Below are 25602 nucleotides of genomic sequence, written 5' to 3'. Positions count from 1 at the left end.
CATTCACGGAGAGGTACGATTTGTTGAGTTGGAAGGGACCACAAAGGCCATCTAGACTAACCATTTAAAAAATAAACTCGGTGGGAGGACTGGTGATCCCTCTGCTCAGACACAACCCAACTCAAGAGCTCAGGGAGAGGGAACGTGGCTGGGCTGGAGGTCAGGGCATTCAGTGGGTGCAAAGGATTAGGGTTTGTAAGCATTGTTTGCTGAACAGCAGAAGACAAAAGAGGTGGAAGGGACCTGGGAAGGTCATCTAGTCCCACCCCCTAGAGCAGGGGAACCCTTGGACCCATTATGGAGAAAAGGCCTGTCCAATCTCTTCTTAAAAAGTGGAAAACCATCAAAATGTGGGGCTTTTTCAACTATCCCAGTTAAGCAAAACAGGATTCCGTGCAAGGTTTGAATTGGACGCAAAGCAGGGCTGCAAAAAAGCCTCATTTCTGCCATGCAAAAGAAGGAGAGACTAAGCCAAGAACCCTCTGTGTGTGTGTGTGTGTGTGTGTGTGTGTGTGTGTGTGTGTGTGTGTGTGTTGTGTTGCTGGGTGCAATTCTCCTCCCCCCCCTCCCTTCGCCCTGCCAAAGGCGCCTCCACCAGCTCAGCATTTCTGAAGACACAACAAGGGTGGTTTTCACACCAGTGTTTATCTTTGCAGTTTCTCTCCCACTTTCTAAGTTCACTGTTCCCGGGTCTGAAAAAAATAATAAAAAGGGAAATAAAAGGAAGTAAAAGTAAAAGTAGAGTACAGATTAACAAGTGCGGGAAGGGGCCTTGGAGGTCTTCTAGTCCAACCCCCTGCTCAAGCAGGAGACCCTATCCCAGTGAGGGCGAACCTTTTAGGCACCGGGTGGCCCAAAGGGAGGGAGCGCATGCGTGCTCAGGCATCAGGGCCACATGTGCATGCCGGGAAATGAAGTCCTGGTTTCCGGCACGAGCATATGCGCCAGCCAGCTAGTCTTGAGTCACTGGCAGGCATGGGCAAGCAACAATCAGCTGGCTGGCACGCAGGCGCACACCAGGAAATGGAAGGCCAGACCAGGCACGGATTATTGTTGTGCGCACATGCACACCAGAAACCCCAAAGAGGAATGAGCGATGCCGTCCATGTGCCACGCATGCCATAGGTTTGCCATCACGGCCCTGGGGTTAGTGGTACTAGTGGTAAACATACTTTAATTCCATAATAGACCGAAAGGGGCTTAAAAAGACCCCTCCCCCTTATTCTCAGAATCATAAGAAAAAGGAGATTCACAACAATCTGTTATGAAAGCCAATGTGAATAAAAACAGCTCCGAATAAAATGTGAATAAAACTGCCTTCCCCTTCAGTTGAGCTCTTGGCTCGGTCCTTTTAGTGGGACTCACGCTACTAATTCACCGGCACCCATCAGGGGAGACCCATCATCCCCAGCCTGATATCCTCTCGGCTTGCTGAATCCCCCTTCCACGCTCTCTACACCGGCTAGTAAGTTGCTTCCCTTGTTTCTCTCCTTACATTTGCACGATAATCTCAGTAGATTTGCTGCCAGGCATGCGCGGAAAACCCTTTTTAATTTCATTTTTGAACCAACTCATAAACGCAGCCTGGTTTTGGGTGTCCTGTTAAGATGGGCCAGCAGGTGGCAGCACCTTCCCGATTCTACCTGAAGCTAAGCAGGGACAGGGCAGGTTAACCCCTGGATGGGAGACTCCCAAAATACCAATTTACGGGAGGCCCTCGGTTGAGAACCATTCTTTACTGACCACTCAAAGTTACAACAGAGCTACGAAAAGTGACTTATAGGCGATCCTCACACTTACGACCAGTGTAGCATTCCTCACGATCACATGATCAAAATTTGGGTACTTGGGCAATTGGTTTGTATTTAGCATCTGGGGGGGGAGGGTCACGTGATCACCACCTGAGGCCTTCCCAGGGGGCCCCCAACAAGCAAAGCCAATGGGGGGGGGTGCCGGATTCATTTCATTACTGCAGCATTCGCTTAACAACCAAAGTTGAGGACTGTGCAGTGGAGCTGGGAAAATATCACAGGATAAACCCACATTCCACGCACCAAAATCTTCTGCATTTATCCAGCTGTGAGAGTCAGCTCTGTGACATCCCTAGAAAATAGACTATTAGAGTTGGAAGGTCTCAAGCAGGAGACCCTCCACCATTCCAGGCAAAAGACTCTCCAGTCTCTTCTCAAAAACTTCAGTGATGGAGCACCCTCAACTTCTGGTGGGAAGCAGTTCCACTGGTTAATTGTCCTCCCTGTTAGGAAGCATCTCCTTAATTCTAGGTTGTTTCTCTCCTCGATTAGTTTCCCTCCGTTGCTTCTTGTCCTGCCTGCAGGTACTTTGGAGAATAGGTTGACCCTACTTGACTCTATTAGATAATCTATTCTTGATGTGTAAAAAAGTGTTTCTTTGATGATGTTCTCCTTAATTAGTTTCCACCCATTGCTTCTTGTTCTACCCTCAGGTGCCTTGGAGAATAGTTTGACTCCCTCTTCTTTGTGGCAACCCCTGAGATATTGGAAGACTGCTATCCTGTCTCCCCTAGTCCTTCTTTTCATTGCACTAGACACACCCAGTTCCCTTAACTGTTCATTGCGTGATTTAGTCTCCGGTCCCCCTTAATCACCTTAGTTGCTCTTCTCTGCACTCTTCGACCTAGAATTAAGGAGAAATTTCCTGACAGTAAGAACAATTAACCAGCCAGCCACCTGGAATTGTGGCTACTCCGACATGGGAGGTTTTCAAGAAGACACTGGACAGCCACTGGTCCAAAATTGAATAGACTAGAGCAGAGGTCACCAACCTTTCAGACCTCAGGGACCACTAAATCATAAGGTTCAATCTCGTGGACCGCTAATATGAGTTAGGGACGGGATGGGGTCCTTCCGGCACTTAGCTTGGCTGCCTGTTAGCGGAGAGAAGGTTTGCTGTCCATCGCAGCTAGGAATCTCAAATACGGCCAAGAATGAATGTTTGTGTCACGTCTGCAAGCCACCTTTTCGTTTTGGACTTCAGGCCTGCCACACTTTTCTATGGTGGGGAAATGGGATTGTATGGAGTTGGGTGATATGTAGTCATAACAGCATTCTTTCTAGAAAGCCAAGGTCATCCTTTGTCTCTGCACTGACCGGAACTGGATGGGTGGAAGCTGCCAGCGTGGCGGTGGGAGATTGGACCATGGGATGGGCTGGTGGGTGGGGGAGGAAAGAACTTGAACTTTCAACTGGGTGGGGGATACTGGGAAGATTTCAGATTCGGGTTTCCCCAGATGTGCCAACATGGCTCTCTTCATAAATGGGAACTTAAGAGGAAATAAAAGCCTCTGAGTTTTATCTCGTTGGGGGTGTTTTTTCTGATTCTCTGCCGGTCCTGAGTGGTTTCTACAGAGCTTCCCTTTCTTTGCACTTGGTGATTCCTTTGGACCTTGTTCCTTTGAGGGCTTCCAGGGAAGGCTGGCCAGGAAACCACCTCTTCTCCTTTGCAACGTCCGAAGGAGGCCACGTGACGCCTGTCCTCTGCTTGTGCTCTGCGGATCCTTTTCCAGGGAAAAAGGAACGCTCTGCATCTATTTTTCTGAGCTCGAATGACAAAACAACCACAACTGAGCCACAAATGTAGGCTCCCTTAAAGGGTCACAGAGGAAGAATGAAATGAGACCTCATCTCCCCTTTTGAACAGCTGCCCTGGGTCGAACAAAGCTTTTTTTTCCCCCTGGGGTAAGTTCCTCGGCTTACGACCACAATCGAGCCCAGAATTTCCATTGCTAAGTGAGTTTTGCTCCATTTTACGACCTTTCTTGCCTCAGTTGTTAAGCGCATCGCTGCCGTTCTTAAGCTAATTGCACGGTCCTTAAGTGAATCTGGCTCCCTCATTGACTGTGCTTCGTTGAAGGTCGTAAAAGGGGATCACATCACCCCGGGACGTTGCGGCCGTCATAAATGTGAGTCAGTTGCTGGGCATCTGAATGTAAAGCACGTAATCATGGGGAGGCTGCCTTGGTCGTAAGGGTGAAACATGGTCATAAGGCCCTTTTTTCAGTGCCATTGTAACTTTGAATGGTCACTAAGCAGAAAGGTTGTAACACAAGAACTACCTGCATACCGTTAAATGTAAAAGGTTGCCCAACTTAAGAGATTAGCAGCATTGGAAAGGACCAAAAAGCGTTTTTTTCCTTTGTGGCTTTGAAGGCCACTAAACTCCCACCAGAGAAAGAGAGAAACCAGCAGAGACCACAAACCCCATCATCCCCCACCCCATACGCTTCTCCTCTGGCAGCGAAAAGGACTCAGCGATGGGAGGGTGTCAGGAGAAAGGAGGGAAGCCCACGCTCCCCCAAACACCCTCTAGACCTCTAGAAAGGATGTAGGGGTTAAGGCACCAGGCTAGAAACCAGGAGACGGTGAGTTCTAGTTCCACCTTTGGCATGGAAACTGGCTGGGTGACTTTGGACCAATCGCCAGGCGATGGCGAGTTCTAGTCCTGCCTTAAGCACAAAAGACAGCTGGGAGACTTTGGGCCAATCCCCAGGGGGCAGGGAGTTCTAGTCCTGCCTTAGGCAAGAAAGCCAGCTGGGTGACTTTGGGCGAGCCACCAGGCGATGGAGAGTTCTAGTCCTGCCTTAGGCAAGAAAGCCAACTGGGAGACCTTGGGCCAGTCTCCCTCTCTCATCCCCACCCACCTCAGAGGGTTGTTGTGGGGAAAACAGCAGGAGGAAGGAGTATTTGGCACGTTCGCCATCCTGAGTTATTTATAAAAACAATAAAGGCAGAAATAAAAGCCTTCTGCATCCTCCGGAGCCCCTTCTGGGCGCCCAGGCACCTGCCCCCCCCCCCCCCCGTGCCCGGCCCTTTTCCCTTGCAACGGTTGGGCAAGCGCCTCTGCTTCACGGTGTGATTGCAACATGAGGTGGTAGCCCTTTCCTTCCAGAGAAGAGTCATTTACTTCTGCAAAGGTTTCTGAGAGAAAAGTGGGTTGGGGATAGTTAAGGGTGGATCTAAGGTCAGGCGGAGGAGGATTAAGGAGCCAGAAAAACTGGTTAAGAGCCCGGATGGCAAGTAACCACCTTTCGTTGGAAGAAGTCCAATAAAAGGCCACGAAAGGAAAGGGAAGCAGAGAAATTGGCTAGAGATCCCAGAATAACAGGGCTGGAAGGGACCTTAGAGGTCTTCTAGTCCAACCCCCTGCCTAGGCAGGAAACCCTATACCGTTTCAGACAAATGGCTCTCCAACATCTTCTTAAAGACTTCCAGTGTTGGGGCATTCACAACTTCTGGAGGCAACTTCTGTTCCACTGATTGATTGTTCTAACTGTCAGGAAATTTCTCCTCAGTTCTAAGTTGCTTCTCTCCTTCATTAGTTTCCACCCATTGCTTCTTGTTCTGTCCTCAGGTGCCTTGGAGAATAGTTTGACTCCCTCTTCTTTGTGGCAACCCCTGAGATATTGGAAGATGCTATCCTGTCTCCCCTAGTCCTTCTTTCTATTAAACTAGACATACCCAGTTCCTGCAACCGTTCTTCATATGTTTTAGCCTCCAGTCCCCTAATCATCTTTGTTGCTCTTCTCTGCACTCTTTCTAGAGTCTCTACCTCTTTTCTACATCGTGGTGACCAGAACTGAATGCAGTATTCCAAGTGTGGCCTTACCAAGGCCTTATAAAGTGGTATTAACCCTTCACGTGATCTTGATTCTCTCCCTCTGTTGATGCAGCCTAAAACCGTGTTGGCTTTTTTGGCAGCTGCTGCACACGGCTGGCTCCTGTTTCAATGGTTGTCCACTAGGACTCCAAGATCCTTCTCACAGTTACTACTGTTGAGCAAGGTACCATCTATCCTGTACCAGTGCATTTCGTTTTTGTTGCCTAAATGTAGAACCTTACTCTTTTCACCACTGAATCTCTCCTAGGTTATTGCCATACAGGTGATCCTCGAATTATGGCCACAACTGAGCCTGACATTTCCGTTGCCAAGCACGGCAGTTGTTAAGTGAGTCATGGCCCATTTTGCAAACTTTTTTGGTAAATAAACAAATGGTTGCAGTCATTCAGGGAGTCACACCGTTGTTAAGTGAATATGGCTTCCCACACTGACTTGGCTTATCCGAAGGCCTGCCAAAGAGGATCACGTGACCCCGGGACACTGGAACCGTCATAAGTACATGCCAGTTGCCAAGTGTTTGAATTTTGATCACGTGAGCACAGGGAGGCTGCCAATTTAACAAGGGCAGTGGTTCGCTTAATAACTGCAGCAAGAAAGTTTGTAAAATGTGGCAAAACTCACTGAATAGCTATCTCACATAACAACAGAAATCCTGGGCTCAATTGTGGTCATATGTCGAGGACTAAATGCATTGTGCCTAATGTGCTATGATACACCAGACCAAAATAATCCTGTGTTACCTTCCTTTTTCTCACCTTCCGAACCAAAAGCAAAGCCTATTTTAAGTGAACTCTCGTTGCTTGGAGACGCATGGAAGTGTCTCTCATCACATACACACTAACACACGCTTACACACTCTCCTCCATGTGTTGCACATGTGCGTGAGCTTACCTTGGCTTGGCTTTCTGGGGCACCACCACCATCCGGGGAGGCAGCGTGGGGGGGCGCACGGGGACGGGTGGCTTGCTGTCCAACTGGTGGCGTTTGGCGGGCAGAGGGGGCAGGGCCCCCTCCTCCAGAAAGGGGGGGCTGAGCCTCTCGCCAGCTGGCTGCGGGGGAGGCTCCCATCCAGGCTCCAAGCAAACATCCGCAGGGAGTTCCGGGAACGGAGCGGAGAACTTCACCGGAGGGTGGCAACTGGTCCTCGGAGGGATAGGGGGAGGAATAAGGGGGAGGCCGGCGGGGGCTTCTGACCCCCTGCTACATGGTCCTGTTGAGTCCCGCCTGGCCTCCGGTTCCGGCTGGGAGGGCGCCGCACCTGAGCAAGTCCGGAAGATGTGGCGCTTCATGGGGATGGGCCTCCTTGGGGGCAGCTGGGGACCTCCGGAGCCGGACGGCGACTCGGCGAAGACCTTGGCCAACCCGGAGAGGATGCGCTTGCGGTGGCCGGGCAGCAGGACGCCCAGGCGGAGGAGGCCCTCGTCGGTCAGGTGCTGGCAGTCCTGGAGGCACCTCAGCTGCTTCTGCTCAAAGGCCGGGGTGTAGTGGTCCAGGCGGAGGCTTTGGAGCCACTCGGACAGGGCCAGCCATGGCCCCTCCGCCATGGCTCTGCGGGCGCTCAGCGGCTTCCTGGACAGCAGCTCAGATCATGCCTCTCCCAGGCGCAGCTTCTCAGGATCCCCCAGGACGGCGACCCCTGTGGGAGGAAGGAGAGCAGCCTCATCAGCGGCCAAGCCGTGCACCCCCAACCCTGAAGGGCAGGGTCTCCCTCAAGAGGTGCACATCTGCAAAAACATGTGGCCTTTCATGGAGATCGGTCTTCTCCTTCCTTCCTCCCTCCCTCCCTCCCTTCCTTCCTTCCTTCCTTCCTTCTTTTCCCTCTCTCCACAAGACTTTTAAATCTAACTCTTTTTTGGAACTGAGTCCCCAGAATGCCAAAAATGTTGAAATACAAGAAGCCGAACAGGTCTTCCTACAAGGGGGAGGGAAGGGTTGAGCTGAGCCGGTTGGGCAGAGGGAGGGCAGCGCAGTGGCATCTGGGAGTTGGAGTCCAGCAGGCTTAAAGTTGCCAAGTTTGGAGACCATGAAACATTATAAAACCCCTCGACTCACGCTCTCTGACCCTTGGCCTGGTCTAAAAATGAGACCCCCTTGGAATACAAAGACCCTCATTATCCCATTATCACATGTTTTTTCCTTCTATCCTACCACCCCCCTTTTCCCCAAGGACCCCCTGACCCATTTCTGCTTTTGCAAGAGACCCTGGCCAGATTTTGCTGAGACCAAGATCTTCTCCAAAAGTCATTTCCTGTGGCTATAAATAGGAAGCCACCCCCATCCACCCCCCACCCCCCCACCCCCAGTTCTCCTTCTCCCATCCAGTCACACTTCTCTGACTCACTGACACTTCTTTGCACGTTTGCACACATCCAAACACAATCCCGACCCCGTATCTCCGACCCTCAAGCCTGCAACAGCTGCCCCTTTGGCGTGCCAGTAGTCCTCACCTTACGGCCAGAACTGAGCCCCAAAGTTTTGTTGCTAAGCGAGACATTTGTTAAGTCAGTTTTTTCTCTCTTTTTTGCCACAGTCATTAAATGAATCACTGCAGTAACACGGGTGTTAAGCGAGCCTGACTTCCTCCATTGACTTTGCTTGTCAGAAGGTCGCCAAAGGGGATCACGTAAATACGACCGTCATAAATACAAGTCAGGTGCCCATCGTTAAATTTTGATCACGTGACCATTGGGCTGCTGCCACGGTTGTAAGTGTGAAAAACGGTCATAAGTCACTTTTTTCACTGCTATGTAACTTCAATTAATCACTATATGAACTGGTTTTTTTTTCCCCAAACAATATTTAGTTCATTCCAGAAAAGTTTAAAAAACAAAACACTCAATGAATTCTTAAGTCAAGGAGCCCTGTAAAAGCACGGGGGGGGGGGGGTGGCTTCCGAATGCAATCCTCTCTTAAGCGGGGGGCATGAGAGATCTGGTGCCTTCCCCCCTTGCAGGGATGCCAATACCCATGATCCCCAGCACCATAGGTTTTGGTTTTTTTTACAAGCTGTATTGCAATTTTTTTCCCTAACATTTAATGGACAGATTGTTCATCAGGTCTCATTTTCTACATCACATTTATAATCATAGTTTTATTGTGTTCTAATCTTCCCACTTTTATCAATATTCATTTCTTTTATACAATCCTTTCTCTTTTTCCATCAATTCAGTTACTTACATTTCATTGCTAAATACCTTTTTTTTTTGTCTTCAACTAATTACTGTTCATTCATCTTAACAAATCAATCCTTTATCACAATATCTTTGCTATTCCCACTTCAACCATATTATTCTCTTTTCTTAATTCTTTATCATTTCTTATTCCATTTTTACACATCGTTAACGTCCCTGTGTACGCCCTGTATCTCTTCTTCTTTTTCTAACAGTTTTTCCAATTGTTTACCCTGTTTCTTCTTCCCAGAAAGTATCTCACAAATAACATTTTAAATTCCCAACATTAGATTACATTCAAAATGAATATTATTATTAAACTGTCTACTTTCACATTCCCGTCTACTGATCTACCTTATTATATATATATTTACTAATATTTACCCTATTATTATTATGCCACTCTCCCATTGACTTTTTCCTGATTATCCATCCTCTCACCAGCCCCATGGGTTGACATTCAAGCCATCAAGAGAGAGAATATCGGGAAGGCTCGCAAATTAAGAGTTTTTGGGAGGGGAAGGCGTTGGGTTTTTTTTTTCTCTCGCCAGCCTGACCTTTGGGTGAGAAACCCCTGGATTAGCCGCCAAGCAACTTTCTTCTTTTTTAATTGTGTTGTTTACAAAGAGGAACCCGCGGGAAATGTCACAAAAATGGGAACAAGGGTTGAGAAGGAAGTCGGCACAATTTTACACAGAAACATAGAAAACTGGTGGCCGAACAAAGACGCAGAGATCATCGAGTTTTTCTACACACACACACACACACACACACACACACACCAAGTTCTATTTGGGTTGGGTTCCGTTGCCTTTCTTTTCTTTTTTCATTTTTTCATTTTTTATTTTTAATTATTTGCATATTTGATTGCTGTCATTTACAATTTTTTCGGTCGTCCTTGGCTGACAGCCTTCCCCAAAACGTATGTCGCTCACTGAGATATGGTTAAGTGGGTTTTCCCCCATTTTACGACCTTCCTTGCCGCCGTTGTTAAGTGAATCACTGTGGCGGTGAAGTTATTGACACGGTCATTAAGCGAATCCGGCTTTCCCCATTGACTTTGCTGAGCAGAAGGCCACCCAAGGGGGAAATCACGTGGCCTCGGGAACTCTGCAACCGTCATAGGTACATGCCAGTTTCCAAGCATCTGGATTTTGATCCCGTGACCACGGGGGGCACTGCGACAGTCGTAAGTATGAAAGGGGGCCCAAAGTCACTTTTTCACTGCCATTGTAACTTTAACAAACACAACATCTTACTTCACAGGTAGTCCTCGACTTACGAATACAATCTGTTGCTAAGCAAGACGGTTGCTAAGTGAGTCTTGCAACCTTTCTGACTCCCCCAAGGAGTCAAATTCAGAAAGAAACACCCCCCCTTCTGACCCCCTCTGACCCCGTCTGAATAGGCTGCCTTTTCCTCTGGATATTTTTGCCGAAAGCTGGATAAAAATACCCTGGCTGAACTTATTTTAGTTTCCGGGAACGTTCACAGGCCGAGATGTCATCCTGGCACGTGGTCAGCGGCTCTTTCCCAACCCCGCAGCCTCCTCCGGTGGCCTCCCCCCTGCGTCTCCCCCCCTCCCCAAATCCAGCTACAGGCTCTGCTGCTTGGGCGGTTTAGAGCATTGACTGCTACGTCTTGAGGCTTTCGGTTCCTCTATTCCGTAACTGAACTTTCAAAAGGCCTCTTTTTCTCAGCCAGGCTATTGGGAGGGACCTCGACTTATGACCACAACAGAGGCCAGCATTTCAGATGCTTAAGCTGTGAAACTGGCCCCACTTTATGACCTTCCTCGCCACGGTTGTCCAGGGAATCCCTGCAGTGCTGACATTAGTCGCACGGTTGTTAAGTGAATGTTAACTTCCCCGTGGACCGTCAGAAGGTCGCAAAAGGGGGTCCCTTGACCCTGGGGACGCGGCAGTCGTCATAAATACGAGTTGGCTGGCAAGGGTCCGATTTTGGATCAGGTGACGGTGGGGATGTTGCAGCAGTCATAAGTGTGAACAACGATCCCAAGTCCCCTTTTCTCAGTGCTGTTGTAACTTCAAAAGGTCACTAAATGTTGTAAATTAAGTTGTAAATCAAGGACTGCCTGTTTTCTGTTATTCTGCTTGGATTTTCTATTTTCGGAAAAGCTTCATGAAGAATCATGGCAAAAAACGCACCCAGAACAACCTCTGTATTTCCTTTTTCCCATTCTAGAATCGACCCACAAATCTGGCCACCGGGCTGGTTTTGCAATCTCCACCCCCAGCCTTGGCAGGAAGGAAGCCCCAGTCAGCCAGGAGCCCCTGCCCACCCCTGCCCACGGCTGGCTGGTGGCCTCTGCCCTCACCACTGTCCCCCCTGACCCCTGGCCCCTCCGCGTGACTCATGGCTACAAGACAGCCTCCTGCCTTGATGCCCCTCCGGGGAACTGCCACAATTTAGTTTGCTTTAGTTTATTGTCATTGCATCCTGTGCAACGAAATTAAATGCCCTCTTCAGGGTACCTTATATGTAAAAAACCCAAACCCAAACACACCTCCTTCACATTCTACACAATTGCATTGAAAACCCCTGATACTCCATTAATATTGCACTATACACGATAGAATTCAGTATAGTTCCTGCCCTGGGATAGAAACTGTTTTTCAGCCTATTTCTCCTTGTTTTTATTGTCCTGAACCGGCTGCCAGATGGTAATAGTTCACAAAAAGGGGTGCCCAGAATGAGCTGGATCTTTAAGAACATTTAGAACTTTCTTAAGGCAGTGGGGGCTATAAAGCTCTTCCAAAGAGGGGAGGGGGCAACCCGTGATCCTCTGGGCAATGCCGTTGACCCTCTGGAGCGCTGTCCTCCTCTGCCACTGTGCAATTGGCAAACCAGACACAGGTGCAGTAAGCTAAAATACTCTCTATGGTGCAGCAGTAGAAGGTCGCCAGCAGTTTTCCCATTCAGGTGTTGTTTCCTGAGAAGTCTCAGGTAGTATCATCTCTGCTGGGCCATTTTGGCCAGGGCTGCAATATGAGTTGCCCCAGGTCAGCTCCTCTTTTTATGACAGCACCCAGAGCCAAAGCCACAACCGTCTTGCTAAGGTTGTGCAGTCAGAAAAGTGACCGTCACTTGGACATCTTGTTTCAAATGCCAGCAAAGCGAGGTGGATGTGACTCAAACACAAAGCACAACCCCAAGGGAGGAAGGCAAGGGTGGCTTTGAGTGACACTCACACACACAACAATGTCCCTTGCAGGTCTACTACAAAACAGATCCCTGCAATTTAATGGGATGAGCACAGATGCGATTTTAGCCCTCGGATGGTCCTGGCAAATCAGCTGCTCCCCCCTTTCTTTTAACCTTTGAAAATTCAAAATACAGGGAGTGCTTGACTTACGACCACAATGATAACATGCGTGGACACAGGCGTAACTTTGAATTTATTCATTTTGTCATGTTCATGGAGGGTTAATTAGAGGTGGAGACCCTTTGAGAGCTACACGCAACGAAATTTCATTTTTAAGGTACGCCGATCAGTGGACATTCCAAGGGACAAAACTATTATTCTATCATGATGATGATGATGATGATATTATTCTATTATTCTATTCTACAATGGAGCCCAACATTTCTGTTGCGATGTGAACCATTTGTTAAGTGACTTTTGCCCTGAATGAATTCGGGCTTAGATTTGCTTAACAACCACACAATGGTGTGGTTGTTATGAGAGCCCAATGACTCTTGTAAAAAGGGCCATAAAATTAAGTCGTGCAATGATCCGACGTACAACCTCAATGAGTTACCACCAGAATTCTGGGGGCTCAATGGTTGTCGTAAGTCGAGGACTATGCCAGTGCATTCTGGGGGTTGAAGTCCACCCCTCTTAAAGAGTCTGAGATTGGGAAACCTTCATCTAGGAAATGGAAAGTGATGCAATTAACTGCCAAACAACCTCAGATGCACGAATATAATATATATATATATTACACACGCAATGCATGTGGTTATGGCTTGGTTTTTAGACCTTCCAAAACGTTTTGGCAAGGAGTAAAGCTCGGGAATACTTTTTCAAAAAACTAAGACGCTTAAAAATTCTGCAAAAAAGGGAATTTTTTTGCCAAAGAAAATACCAAACAACCCACCCGCCCTTCAGTGCTTACGCAGCTGCCGTAAACACTAAAAGGGGGCTTGTTCTCCAGACCGCTTGCATGCCAAGGGCAGGGGGGTCAGGGAGAATTTCGGTCTTCCTTCCCTCGGCCTTGAATGGGGGGCTGTGTTGGCGCCCCTCCTCTCATCTCCTCGGCCCCCAAATCTTGCAAAACTGAGCCCTGCCCAAGGTGGCCTAATCCATAAATGTTTGAATGCCACTTAAGGACAGAAGCAGCCCGGAGGCCCAAGGAAGGAGGAGCCCAAAGGCAAGAGAGAATGACGGGCAGAAAATCCACAGGTCAGGTTACAAAGAGGAAGGGACCTCAGAGGTCATCTAGTCCATCTCTCTGCCCAAGACAGGAGAATTTTATATCATCCTGGAGAAATGGTCTGAAAAGCTCCAGAAATGGATGGATGGATGGAGAAAGAGAGAGAGAGAGAGACCACCCTGGACAAATGTTCAAATATCCAAGGAGACATTTTCTGACAACTAGGACAATCAATCAACGGAACAGCTTGCCACTTGGGCTCGTGGGTGCTCCAACACTGGAAGTTTTCAAAAACCAGACTGGACAACCATTTGACTGGGATGATCCATAAGGTCTCCTGCCCTGAGCAGAGGGTTGGACTAGAAGACCCCCGAAGTCCCTTCCAGCCCCAGAGTCGATGTTCTACGTTGCAAGTGTCCACTGCGCTGGGGATTAAAACACAAGACGGCCCAGTGAAATCAGATTAAAGCCAGGGCTGGAGGAAGTGTGTTGCGTCTAACATTGCTCGCTTTTGTGTTGTTTCTTCCTCTCTTAATTAGTGCAAACCTCTTAATGAGATTTCATGTGGTGCTGGGAGCCGATTAAGCTTAACGTGTCCATGTATAAGTAGATCAACCATGCTCTGCTCTCTTCCGGTTGCTATCATTTCATTTGCCAGATGCCCTTCTGGTGTGAGCATAGCTTCCCTTCCCACCCAGGGACAGACGGAGGCCCCCTCCCAGGTGTGCAAAAGATGCCTTCCCAGGCAGCAAGACTGTGGAGAACATGTGGAGTGAAAGCACCTGGAGTTCACTTAATGGCCACGCAATTCACTTAACAACCATGCCAAAATAGATTATAGAATCGAGCATGTCTCAATGAACGGCCACCTGGCTTGGAAATAACGGCTCCAATTCGCGGTCGTAAATCAAGGACTGCCTGCAACAGAGTTGGCACCTTTGCTCTCTGTGGACTTCAACTCCCAGAATTCCCCGGCATTTGCTGGGATGGAAAAACCACTATCCTTATAACAATAAAACACAGGTAGTTCTTACAAGTGTTCATTTAGGGGCCCTTCAGAGTTCCACTGAAAAAAGGAACTGATGGGCTTTTTCACATTCACAACCATTTGCACGGGGGAGCAAATGCAACTAGGACCCGCCGTGGTCATGTGATCCTAATTGAGAGGCTTGGCAACTGGCATGTACTTATAATAATAATAATAATAATAAATATTTATTTCTTAGCCGCACCCTCTCCCGAAGGACTCGGGGCGGCGTACAACAAACATATGAAATAAATATGTAAACAAGACAAACATATAACAGAGACATATACCGAGACATACACAAGGAGGAGGTCGGCTGATGAGTAAAAAACAATTAGAATACAGTGTTTAAAACCCCTAAATAATTAAATATAATTAAAATACCCAGTTAAAAAACCCGTCAGGAGCGATATGGTTAGATCAAAGTTGAGCCAGGCCAGCTGCTTGGAATAGGTGGGTCTTAAGCTTAATACGAACGGAGCGGAGGTCAGAGGTATTCCTAATATCCGGAGGGAGGTCATTCCACAGGGCTGGGCCCGCCACAGAGAAGGCTCTACTCCTAGGCGCCGCCCCCCGACACTGTCTAGTGGACGGCACCTGGAGGAGGCCCTCTCTGTGCGAGCGGATTGGTCGCAGGGATGTATGGGGCAGAATACGATCCCGCAAGTAACTAGGTCCTGAGCCATGGAGCGCTTTAAAGATTGTTATCAAAACCTTGAAACGCACCCGATAGACCACAGGAAGCCAGTGCAGCTCGCGCAGGAACGGTGTCACATGGGAGTACCTAGTACTCCCCATAATTACCCGCGCGGCTGCGTTCTGGACCAACTGTAGCCTCCGGGTGCATTTCAAGGGAAGCCCCATGTAGAGAGCGTTACAGTAGTCCAGGCGAGACGTCACCAGCGCATGAGTGACTGTGCGTAAGGCGTCCCGGTCCAGTAGGGGGCGCAATTGGTGCACCAGGCGAACCTGGTGGAACGCCCCCCTTGCCACGGCTGTCACATGGTCATCCATGGACAGCCGGGCATCCAGGAGGACGCCCAAATTGCGCGCCCGCTCCACGGGGGCAAGTTGAATGCCCCCGATGGCCAATGATGGAATTAATTGGCTGAACCGGGGAGCTGGTACCCACAGCCACTCCGTCTTGGAGGGGTTGAGCTTGAGTCGGTTGTCATCCATCCAGATCCGTACGGCTTCCACACACCGGGACATCACTTCGATGGCCTCGTTGGGGTGGTTCGGGGTGGAAATGTACAGCTGAGTATCATCAGCGTACAGGTGGTATCCCACCCCGAAACCACGGATGATCTCACCCAGCGGCTTCATATATGTGTTGAACAGGAGTGGCGAGAGGACCGATCCCTGTGGTACCCCACAAGTAAGGGGGCGTAGGGTCGACCTCTCTTCTCCTGCCAACACACGCTGCGTCCGGTCAGAAAGGTAGGAGCCGAACCACCGCAAAACGGTGCCCCGGACCCCCAACCCCTCCAGCCGGCGCAGCAGGATACCATGGTCGATGGTATCAAAAGCCGCCGAGAGGTCTAATAGGACCAGGATAGAGGAGCAACCTCTATCTCTGGCCCTCCAGAGATCATCCACCAACGCGACCAAGGCCGTCTCCGTGCTGTGACCGGGGCGGAAGCCGGACTGGCGCGGGTCTAGATAATCATTTTCCTCCAGATGTCGTGGAAACTGGTAGGCCACCACACTCTCTACAACCTTTGCCAAAAAGGGAAGGTTGGAGACAGGACGATAATTGGCCAGCTCCAAAGGGTCCAGGGAAGGCTTCTTGAGCAAGGGTCTCACCACCGCCTCTTTCAAGGTGGCTGGGAGAGACCCCTCGCTCAGCGAGGCATTCACTAGGCCCAGGAGCCAGTCTCGTGTAACCTCCCAGGATGCCAGTACAAGCCAGGAGGGGCACGGGTCCAATAAACATGTGGTGGGTCGCAGTCGTCCACGCATTCTGTCCAAATCCTTGATGGCAACCAAGTCAAACTCCTCCCAGATCGATTCCTCAAGACTCGCCATGGACGTCTCCATTGGATCACTGACAGGGACCCAATCCCTCCGGATTTGAGCGATTTTATCCTGCAGGTATTTACCAAATTCCTCTGCCCTGCCCTGTAAAGGGGCCTCCCGCGGCCTCTGAAATAGAAGGGAGCGGGACACCCGAAACAGGGCGGCAGGGCTGTTCTCTGCGGATGCAATGAGAGCGGCACAATATTGACGTTTGGCCGCTCTCAATGCCACAAGGTACGTCCTTAAATGGGCTCGTGCCTGTGTTCGATCAAATTCGGAGCGAGAGGATCTCCAACGACTCTCTAGACGTCTCTTGCAGCACTTCATCACCCTTAGCTCCTCGGTAAACTAAGGGGCCAGGGTGGATCGTTGCCGCCGGAGAGGCCGCAAAGGCGCCACCCGGTTCAAGGCCCCGGTAGTTGCATTATTCCACGCGACCACCAGGTCCTCTACCCGGGGGCGGGTCAAGGTTACAGGAGGTGGCCCAAGCTCCGTCTGGAACCTATCAGGTTCCATCAGGCGCCTGGGGCGGAACCATCTGGAACTTTCCGGTTCCGCCTCCCCGCAGCGGGAAGTAGCACCAGGGAAGTCAAGACGAAGGAGTGAGTGATCTGACCATGACAGGGGAGTGATGGTTAAGTCCCCTCCTCCCAGATCACTCAGCCACTGGCCAGAGACAAAAACAAGGTCCAAGGTGTGACCTCCCTCATGTGTCAGGCCCTGAATCATTTGAGTCAGGTCCATGGCTGTCATGGAAGCCATGAACTCCCGAACCCCCTCTGATGCTTCTCCCACCGACGGCAGGTTAAAATCCCCCATCACTAGAAGTTTGGGGGTCTCAACCGCCACCGATGCGATCATTATGCGATTATGACAGTTGCACTGTCCCGAGGTCATTGGGATCCCCTCTGGCGACCTTCGACACGCGAAGTTAATGGGGAAACTGGATTCTCTTAACAACCGTGTTCCTCACTTAACAACTGCAGTGATTTACTTAACAACCAAGGCAAGAAAGGTTGCAAAAGGAGGCAAAGCTGACTTCACAACGGTTTTGCTTAGGAACGGAAATGCTGGGCTCAACTACAGTCATATGTGGAGGCTTCCGGAGTCTGTACGTTTCCTGAGCTGGCCTACCTCGAAGGATTAAATTAAACCCCGTTGAGTCTAGTGATGTACCATGCTCCACTCCCTCCCACCTCTGGGGAAAATGCCTCTTGTAAGGGAGGGGGCTCTAAACGTGGCCCCTTTAAGACTCGTGGGCTGGCTGGGGAATTCTGGGAGTTGAAGTCCACACATCTTAAAGGGGCCACATTTGGAGTCAAGGAGGTTTTCTCCACAATACAAACCAGAGGGAGGTGGGCTTCACACACACACACCCCAAATACGAAGACCAGTCTTAAGAGGTCCTTGCCCGTCGACCAGTTTCCTGAGCAAAGGACTTGTGCCTCCTACCAGCTGCCCCACAGGCAGAATAGAATAGAATAGAATAGAATAGAATAGAATAGAATAGAATAGAATAGAATAACAGAGTGGAAAGAGATCTTGGAGGTCTTCTAGTCCAACCCCCTGCCTAGGCAGGAAACCCTACACCACTTCAGGCAAATGGCTATCCAACATCTTCTTAAAAACGTCCAGTGTTGGGACATTCACAACTTCTGGAGGCCACTTCTGTCCCAATGATTAATTGTTCTAACTTTCTCCTGAGTTCTAAGTTGCTTCCCTCCTGGATTAGTTTCCACCCATTGCTTCTTGTTCTAGCCTCAGGTGCCTTGGAGAATAGCTTGACTCCCTCTTCTTTGTGGCAACCCCTGAGATATTGGAAGACTGCTATCATGTCTCCCCTAGTCCTTCTTTCTCTTAAGTTAGACATCCCCAGTTCCTGCAACCGTTCTTCCTATGTTTTAGCCTCCAGTCCCCTAATCCTCTTTGTTGCTCTTCTCTGCACTCTTTCCAGAGTCTCCACATCTTTTCTACATCATGGCGACCAAAACAGACATTCAACAGGGTCGCCTCTCTGGGGAATTTCGGCTGGTCAACCATGTTGCCATTTAGCAGAAGTAAACCTACAAAATGCCAGCAGCTGATTTGCATACCTTCACTTCCTGGTGTATAAATACACAAACACACTCATTCAAAACCCAGCACAACTGCGTAAACAACACAAACCCATTTTTATAAGTGGCACGGCGTATTTTAGCTTCCTGACCAGAGGTTAGGAATCCTAGTTTGGCCCAGGGGTTTCTCAGGGGAAATTTGCCTCTTAGTGTCCTCTTCCTCACCTGGGAGTTCTGGAGATCAATGAAGACCCACCCCCCTCAAGAAGAAGATCAATGCACTATCAGGGTAATTAATACCCCAACAATGGGCTTAAGATACCAGGGTAGGAGTAAAGATTGCTGGAACAGCCTTGGAAACCAGGATCCAGCCCTCCTTAGCCCCAGAGAGTTGTTGGTTTTGGAGGGGGGGGGGTGGAGAGAATACAACTAGTCCTCACTTAGTGACCAGAACTGGAAATGACAACAGACATTAATCAAAGTGGTTGTTAAGTGAAACTATGATTGTGCTTACTATCTGGCAACCTGCAAATGTCAGCAATGCAAGGACATTTTTATCACTATTGTAACTGTAAACGGTCGCTAAATGGGGTGGTTGCTTAATGGGAATTCCCTGTATTAAGCATATGGTCCCAAAATCCTGGCAAGATAGAAATCTAACCCACATAGACTTCTGGGAGTGGAAGTCCTCCCATCTTAATCCATGCCACCTGGGGAATTCTGGGAGTGGAAGTCCACCCATCTTAATCCATGCCACCTGGGGAATTCTGGGAGTGGAAGTCCTCCCATCTTAATCCATGCCACCTGGGGAATTCTGGGAGTGGAAGTCCTCCCATCTTAAAGCATGCCGGCTGGGGAGTTCTGGGAGTCGTAGTCAGTGGTGAAATTCAAAACTTTTTACTACTAGTTCTGTGGGCGTGGCTTGGTGGGCGTGGCAGGAGAAGGTTCCTGCAAAATCCCCATTCCTTCCCGATCAGCTGGGACTCGGGAGGCAGAGAATAGATGGGGGGTGGGGCCAGCCGGAGGTGGCATCTGCCAGTTCTCCGAACTACTCACAATTTCCGCTACCGGTTCTCCAGAACCTGTCAGAACCTGCTGGGTTTCACCCCTGGTCCTAGTCCACCCACCTTAAAGCTGCCACGATGGAGAAGCGAATTAAGAGGTTTCCCAACTTGATGACCACAATCCATCATTCAAGAGAAAACCCAAGTGTGACGTCTGACACAGAGTCCCATCAAAGGCCTCCCATGACTTCCCAGGATGTGATTCACACACCCGTTACAGGAGGCCCAACTGAGTGACCCTGAAGAAGAGACCGCTGGCACAGAGGCCAAAAACGAAGGAAGGTGGGGATTTCCCAGCATGTTGTCACTTCTGCATCCTCTAAAAATGTGAGGAATCAGCAAAGATGCAGAGCCCCACCCTGGGATGGGCACCCACGGGGGGCTTACACACAGTGGCAAAATTCAAATTTTTTTACTACCAGCTCTGTGGGCGTGGCGTGGTTTGGTGGGCGTGGCAGGAGAAGGATCCTGCAAAATCCCCATTCCCACACCATTCTGGGGCCAGCCAGAGGTGGCATTTGCCAGGACTCCGAACTACTCAAAATTTCCGCTGCCGGTTCTCCAGGACCTGTCAGAACGGGCAAGATTTCACCCCTGGTTACCCACCACGAGAAGTATCCTGCAGGCAATTCCCCGGGCTGGAAATCTGCAGTTGAGAAACAACCCATTTTCAGAAAACTCCAGCCCTGCATTCTCTTTATCTTCCGGGCTCTTTTGCTTTCACCTTTCTATTTCTTTCATTCTGGTTCATTTTAATGCTTTTCTAATTATGCTTTTGTGCTATTGCAAGCTGGCTAGAATCGCTTGGGACATTGAGGGGGGGTATTCAAAAACTGTAGTGAATTCCTGAAAGTCTGGCACTCAACAGCCATCAACGAGCACATAGAGATAAGGAACATCTACACACCATTCAAAAGAGACGAGCAAACAGCTAAAAACAGGCCCCAGTACCCCCATATCAACACCTCTATCAAGGAACTGAATCAAGAAAAACAATCAAAGAGTAAACAACAATCTAATCAAAGAACCACTGAGAATTGATGGGAAAGGGAGGCACCTTATATAAGAAGAGGGCAACCATCCACCCCATCCACCCTTCTAGCACTGATGATGTTCCCTAGTTGGGTCATGAAACGTCTGCAAGAAAAGCACTAAACTCAGAGAGCACGAAGGACCCCACAGTCCTCCTCCTCCTCCTCCTCCTCCTCCTTTTTTCTGCAAACCCAACACCCTTCTAGCATTGATGATATTGCCTAATTGGGTCATGAAATGTCTGCAAGAAAACCATCCAGCTCAGAGAGGACCAAGGACCCCACAGTCCTCCTTCTCCTCCTCCTCCTCCTCCTCTCCATAAACTTCAATCCCTTCTAACGCTGATGATGCTACCTAGTTGGGTCATGAAATGTTTGCAAGAAACGCCCCAGCATAGAGACCACCTAGGACCCCATAAATAATATATACTGATAGGTCCCTTTAAAAGTTTAGCATCAGCCCTTTCCCAAACTGGGAATGCCATTTCACCTCCAGAATTCACGGGCTCAGATTTGCTCTCTCTTTCTGCAACTCGCCAAAGGAAACTCTTTAAAGTCTGGGGAGAGGCAGAGAGTTTTTTTTTAAATTATGATTTTTTTTTCCTTTCCAAGAGGAGAAACTGAGGCTTGCAGATGGGGAGGGGTCTGGCCATCCCATCAAGGAGAAATCCACAAATAATCAAAGATACCAAATAGAAGAGAAGGTCTGCAGCTCAAAATTGAATTGGGAGGGCCTTGGCGCTCTCTGAGCCGGGTGGTTTTCTTGCAGACGTCTCTTGACCAACTAGGCCAGGGAATATCATCAGTGCTAGAAGGGAAGAAGGTTTGCAAGAGAGGAAAATGAGGAGGAGGATGGTGGAGTCCTTGTTTCTCTCTGAGCTGGGTGGTTTTCTGGCAGACGTTTCATTAGCTGAGCAGGTAACATCATCAGTGCTAGAAGGGAGGGGGCTTACGGGGAGGAGGAGGAGGAGGAGGAGGGCTCCTTCAGATTGATGGTTTTCTGGCAGGCATTTCCGTCAAAGGATCCTCCCAAATTCCTCGTGTTTTCTGGACACATCAACCTGCCTTCTCCTAACCACCTAAGCCAGCAACTAATTCCTTTTTCCTATCAGCAGCTTCCTTTCTCCCCGTAAAGTTTCACTCTCAGATTGAAACATCACTCAGAAAAAGCCTGGAAACGGATCAATCAAGACTAGTAACTTTTTTTCTTTCCCCTTTATTTCTTAAAGGAAGAAATAAACCCCAAGCTTTCTGCTAAAGAGTTTGCAGGCGCAAAGATTAGCCTCCGGGGTCATGGAAAAAGTATTTACAAACTGCTGGCCAGTTTTAACACAAGCTGGATTTTTTGGTGTTTTTTTTTTTGCATAAACCAGTTTCAGGCGGTGGAGGGAAGTGAAAGGTGTGAACAGATGCCAGACAAGAAATCTAAAGCAAAACAAAACATCTCCATCATGGGAACCGAGGAGAAAAACTCACCAAACTTCAAAAGCATCCAAAATCACCAAGGGGGGAGAGGGTGAGCCAAACTGAAAAGCTGCTGTGGATTTTATCCACAGGTGAGATACAACAGGACTAGGTGATAGAAGAATTGTATCTTTCAGAGATCCTGGAACACCGGGGAACTACCAGAGGACTGGAAAAGAGCTGATGTGGTTCCCATCTTCAAAAAAGGGAAAAAATTAGATCCAGGAAACTACAGACCTATCAGCCTGACCTCAATACCAGGAAAGATTCTGGAAAAAATAATCAAGCAACGAATTTGCGAACACCTAGAAGCAAACAAAGTAATAGCCAAAAGCCAACATGGATTTGTCAAAAACAGATCATGCCAGACTAATCTTATTGCATTCTTTGATAATGTGACAAAATTAGTGGACCAGAGGAATGCCGTTGATATAGTTTACTTGGACTTCAGTAAGGCTTTTGATAAGGTAGACCATAACCTACTACTAGATAAAGTAGAAGAATGTGGGTTAGACAGCATCACCACCAGATGGATTCGTAACTGGCTGACCAACCGCACTCAACATGTAGTTCTCAATGGAACTGCATCTACATGGAGGGAAGTATGCAGTGGAGTACCCCAAGGCTCTGTTTTAGGCCCAGTACTTCTTCATCAATGATTTGGATGAGGGAATAAATGGGGAACTCATCAAATTTGCAGATGACACCAAGCTGGCAGGAATAGCCAACACTCCAGAAGATAAAGACTCAAGATACAGAAGGATCTTGACAAACTTGAACATTGGGCACTATCTAATAAAATGAAATTCAATGGTGAAAAGAGTAAAAGGTTCTACATTTAGGCAAGAAAAACGGAATGCACAGGTACAGTATAGGTGGTACCTTGCTCAGTAGTAGTAACTGTGAAAGGGATCTTGGAGTCCGAGTGGAGAACCATTTAAATAGGAGCCAGCCGTGTGCAGCAGCTGCCAAAAAAGCCAACACAGTTCTAGGCTGCATCAACAGAGGGATAGAATCAAGATCACGTGAAGTGTTAATACCACTTTACAAGGCCTTGGTAAGGCCACACTCGGAATATGGCATTCAGTTTCGGTCGCCACGATGTAGAAAAGATGTGGAGACTCTAGAAAGAGTGCAGAGAAGAGCAACAAAGAGGATTAGGGGACTGGAGACTAAAACACATGAAGAACGGTTGCAGGAACTGGGTATGTCTAGCTTAAGAGAAAGAAGGACTAGGGGAGACATGATAGCAGTGTTCCAATATCTTAGGGGTTGCCACAAAGAAGAGGGAGTCAAACTATTCTCCAAGGCACCTGAGGGTAGAACAAGAAGCAATGGGTGGAAACTAATGAAGGAGAGAAGCAACTCAGAACAGAAGAGAAACTTCCTGACAGTTAGAACAATTAATCAGTGGAACAGAATTTGCCTCCAGAAGTTGTGAATGCCCCAACCTTGGAAGTCTTTAAGAAGATGTTGGATAGCCATTTGTCTGAAACGGTATAGGGCAGTGATGGCGAACCTATGGCACGCGTGCCACAGGTGGCACGCGGAGCCATTTGTCAGGGCACGCGAGGCGCTGCCCTGTTAGCTGGCCAGCGTGCATGCGCGCGCTGGCCAGCTGAGTTCACTTTTAAAAGGCATTTTTCGCTTCCGGTTTGCTCGGAGGGTCGTTTTAAGCGCTCCGAAGGCTTCAGGGAAGCCTCCGGATGGTCCCTCAAGCTTCCAGAGGGCCTCTGGCGGGGCAGGGGAGGCTCTTTTCACCCTCCCCAGGCTCCTATAAAGCCTCTGGAGCCTGAGGAGGGCGAAAAAAGCATGTAAAAATGGGGGGGATCACGTTGTGCTCGCATGCGCACTGGGGGGGTCGCGCATTGCATTATGGGTGCGGCACACCTGCACACGACCCCCCTGCACTGCCCCCCCTCGTGGCACACGAGCCAAAAAAGGTTCGCCATCGCTGGTATAGGGTTTCCTGCCTAGGCAGGGGGTTGGACTAGAAGACCTCCAAGGTCCCTTCCAATTCTACTATTGTATTGTATTGTATAAGAGAAGATCTGTAGCTCGGGGGCGAGTGGTGGGTCCTCCTTGGTGCTCTCTGAGCTGGGTGGTTTCTTGCAGAAATTTCATGGCCCAACTAGGGAACATCATCAGTGCTAGGAGGGAGGGGAGTTTCCAGAGAGAAGGAGGAGGAGAGGGGGAATGGGAGGAGGAGGAGGAGGTCTGTGGGGTCCTTGGTGCTCTCTGAGCTTGGTTGTTTACTTGACCCAACTAGGGAACATCATCAGTGCTAGGAGGAAGGGAGTTAAACATAGAGCAAACCTCACTATCTTCTAATGATATGACTTAGTCAGATAATGAAATATCTGCAAGGAAACAACCAAGCTCAGAAATAATAATAATAATAATAATAATATATTTATTTCTTAGCCGCACCCTCTCCCGAAGGACTCGGGGCGGCGTACAACAAAACATACGAAATAAATATGTAAACAAAACAAACATATAATAAAGACATACACTGTAACATACACAAGGAGGAGGACGATTGATAAAAACAATTAAAATACAGTATATAAAACCCCTAGAAATTAAATATAATTAAAATACCCAGTAAAAGCCCGTCAGGAGCGATATGGTTAGATCAAAGTTGAGCCAGGCCAGCTGCTTGGAATAGGTGGGTCTTAAGCTTAATACGAAAGGAGCGGAGGTCAGAGGTATTCCTAATATCCGGAGGGAGGTCATTCCACAGGGCTGGGCCCGCCACAGAGAAGGCTCTACTCCTAGGCGCCGCCCCACGACATTGTCTAGCGGACGGCACCTGGAGGAGCCCCTCTCTGTGCGAGCGAATTGGTCGCAGGGATGTATGGGGCAGAATACGATCCCGCAAGTAACTAGGTCCTAAGCCATGGAGCGCTTTAAAGATAGTTATCAAGACCTTGAAACGCACCCGATAGACCACAGGAAGCCAGTGCAGCTCGCGCAGAAACGGTGTCACATGGGAGTACCTAGTACTCCCCATAATTACCCGCGCGGCTGCGTTCTGGACCAACTGCAGCCTCCGGGTGCATTTCAAGGGAAGCCCCATGTAGAGAGCGTTACAGTAGTCCAAGCGAGACGTCACCAGCGCATGAGTGACTGTGCGCAAGGCATCCCGGTCCAGTAGGGGGCGCAATTGGCGCACCAGGCGAACCTGGTGGAACGCCCCCCTTGCCACGGCTGTCACATGGTCATCCATGGACAGCCGGGCATCCAGGAGGACGCCCAAATTGCGCACCCGCTCCACGGGGGCAAGATGAATGCCCCCAATGTCCAATGATGGAATTAATTGGCTGAACCGGGGGGCTGGTACCCACAGCCACTCCGTCTTGGAGGGGTTGAGCTTGAGTCGGTTGTCATCCATCCAGATCCGTACGGCTTCCACACACCGGGACATCACTTCGATGGCCTCGTTGGGGTGGTTCGGGGTGGAAATGTACAGCTGAGTATCATCAGCGTACAGGTGGTATCCCACCCCGAAACCACGGATGATCTCACCCAGCGGCTTCATATATGTGTTGAACAGGAGTGGCGAGAGGACCGACCCCTGTGGTACCCCACAAGTAAGAGGGCGTAGGGTCGACCTCTCTTCTCCTGTCAACACACGCTGCGTCCGGTCAGAAAGGAAGGAGCCGAACCACCTCAAAACGGTGCCCCGGACCCCCAACCCCTCCAGCCGGCGCAGCAG

The 25602-nt window shown here is 49.2% G+C and overlaps 1 protein-coding gene across 4 annotated transcripts in view; it reads right to left on the bottom strand.

Annotated features, from left to right (window-relative positions):
* The window catches only part of ARAP1 (ArfGAP with RhoGAP domain, ankyrin repeat and PH domain 1), a 104222-nt gene that overhangs the window by 64653 nt on the left and 13967 nt on the right, over positions 1 to 25602 (bottom strand). For 3 of the 4 annotated variants that reach the window (XM_081950668.1, XM_081950670.1, XM_081950669.1), the window contains exon 2: positions 6547 to 7291. In XM_081950668.1, coding sequence (XP_081806794.1) covers positions 6547 to 7199 — 653 coding nt within the window. In that variant the 5' untranslated portion in view covers positions 7200 to 7291. Of the gene's footprint in view, positions 1 to 1495; positions 1572 to 6546; positions 7292 to 25602 lie in introns of those variants that run through there. The other variant, XM_081950671.1, reaches the window with a different exon arrangement.

Source organism: Natrix helvetica, assembly GCF_964273705.1.
Source record: "Natrix helvetica genome assembly, chromosome: 4".
NCBI classification, from domain to species: domain Eukaryota; kingdom Metazoa; phylum Chordata; class Lepidosauria; order Squamata; family Natricidae; genus Natrix; species Natrix helvetica.
This window is presented reverse-complemented; position numbering and strand designations above follow the sequence as displayed.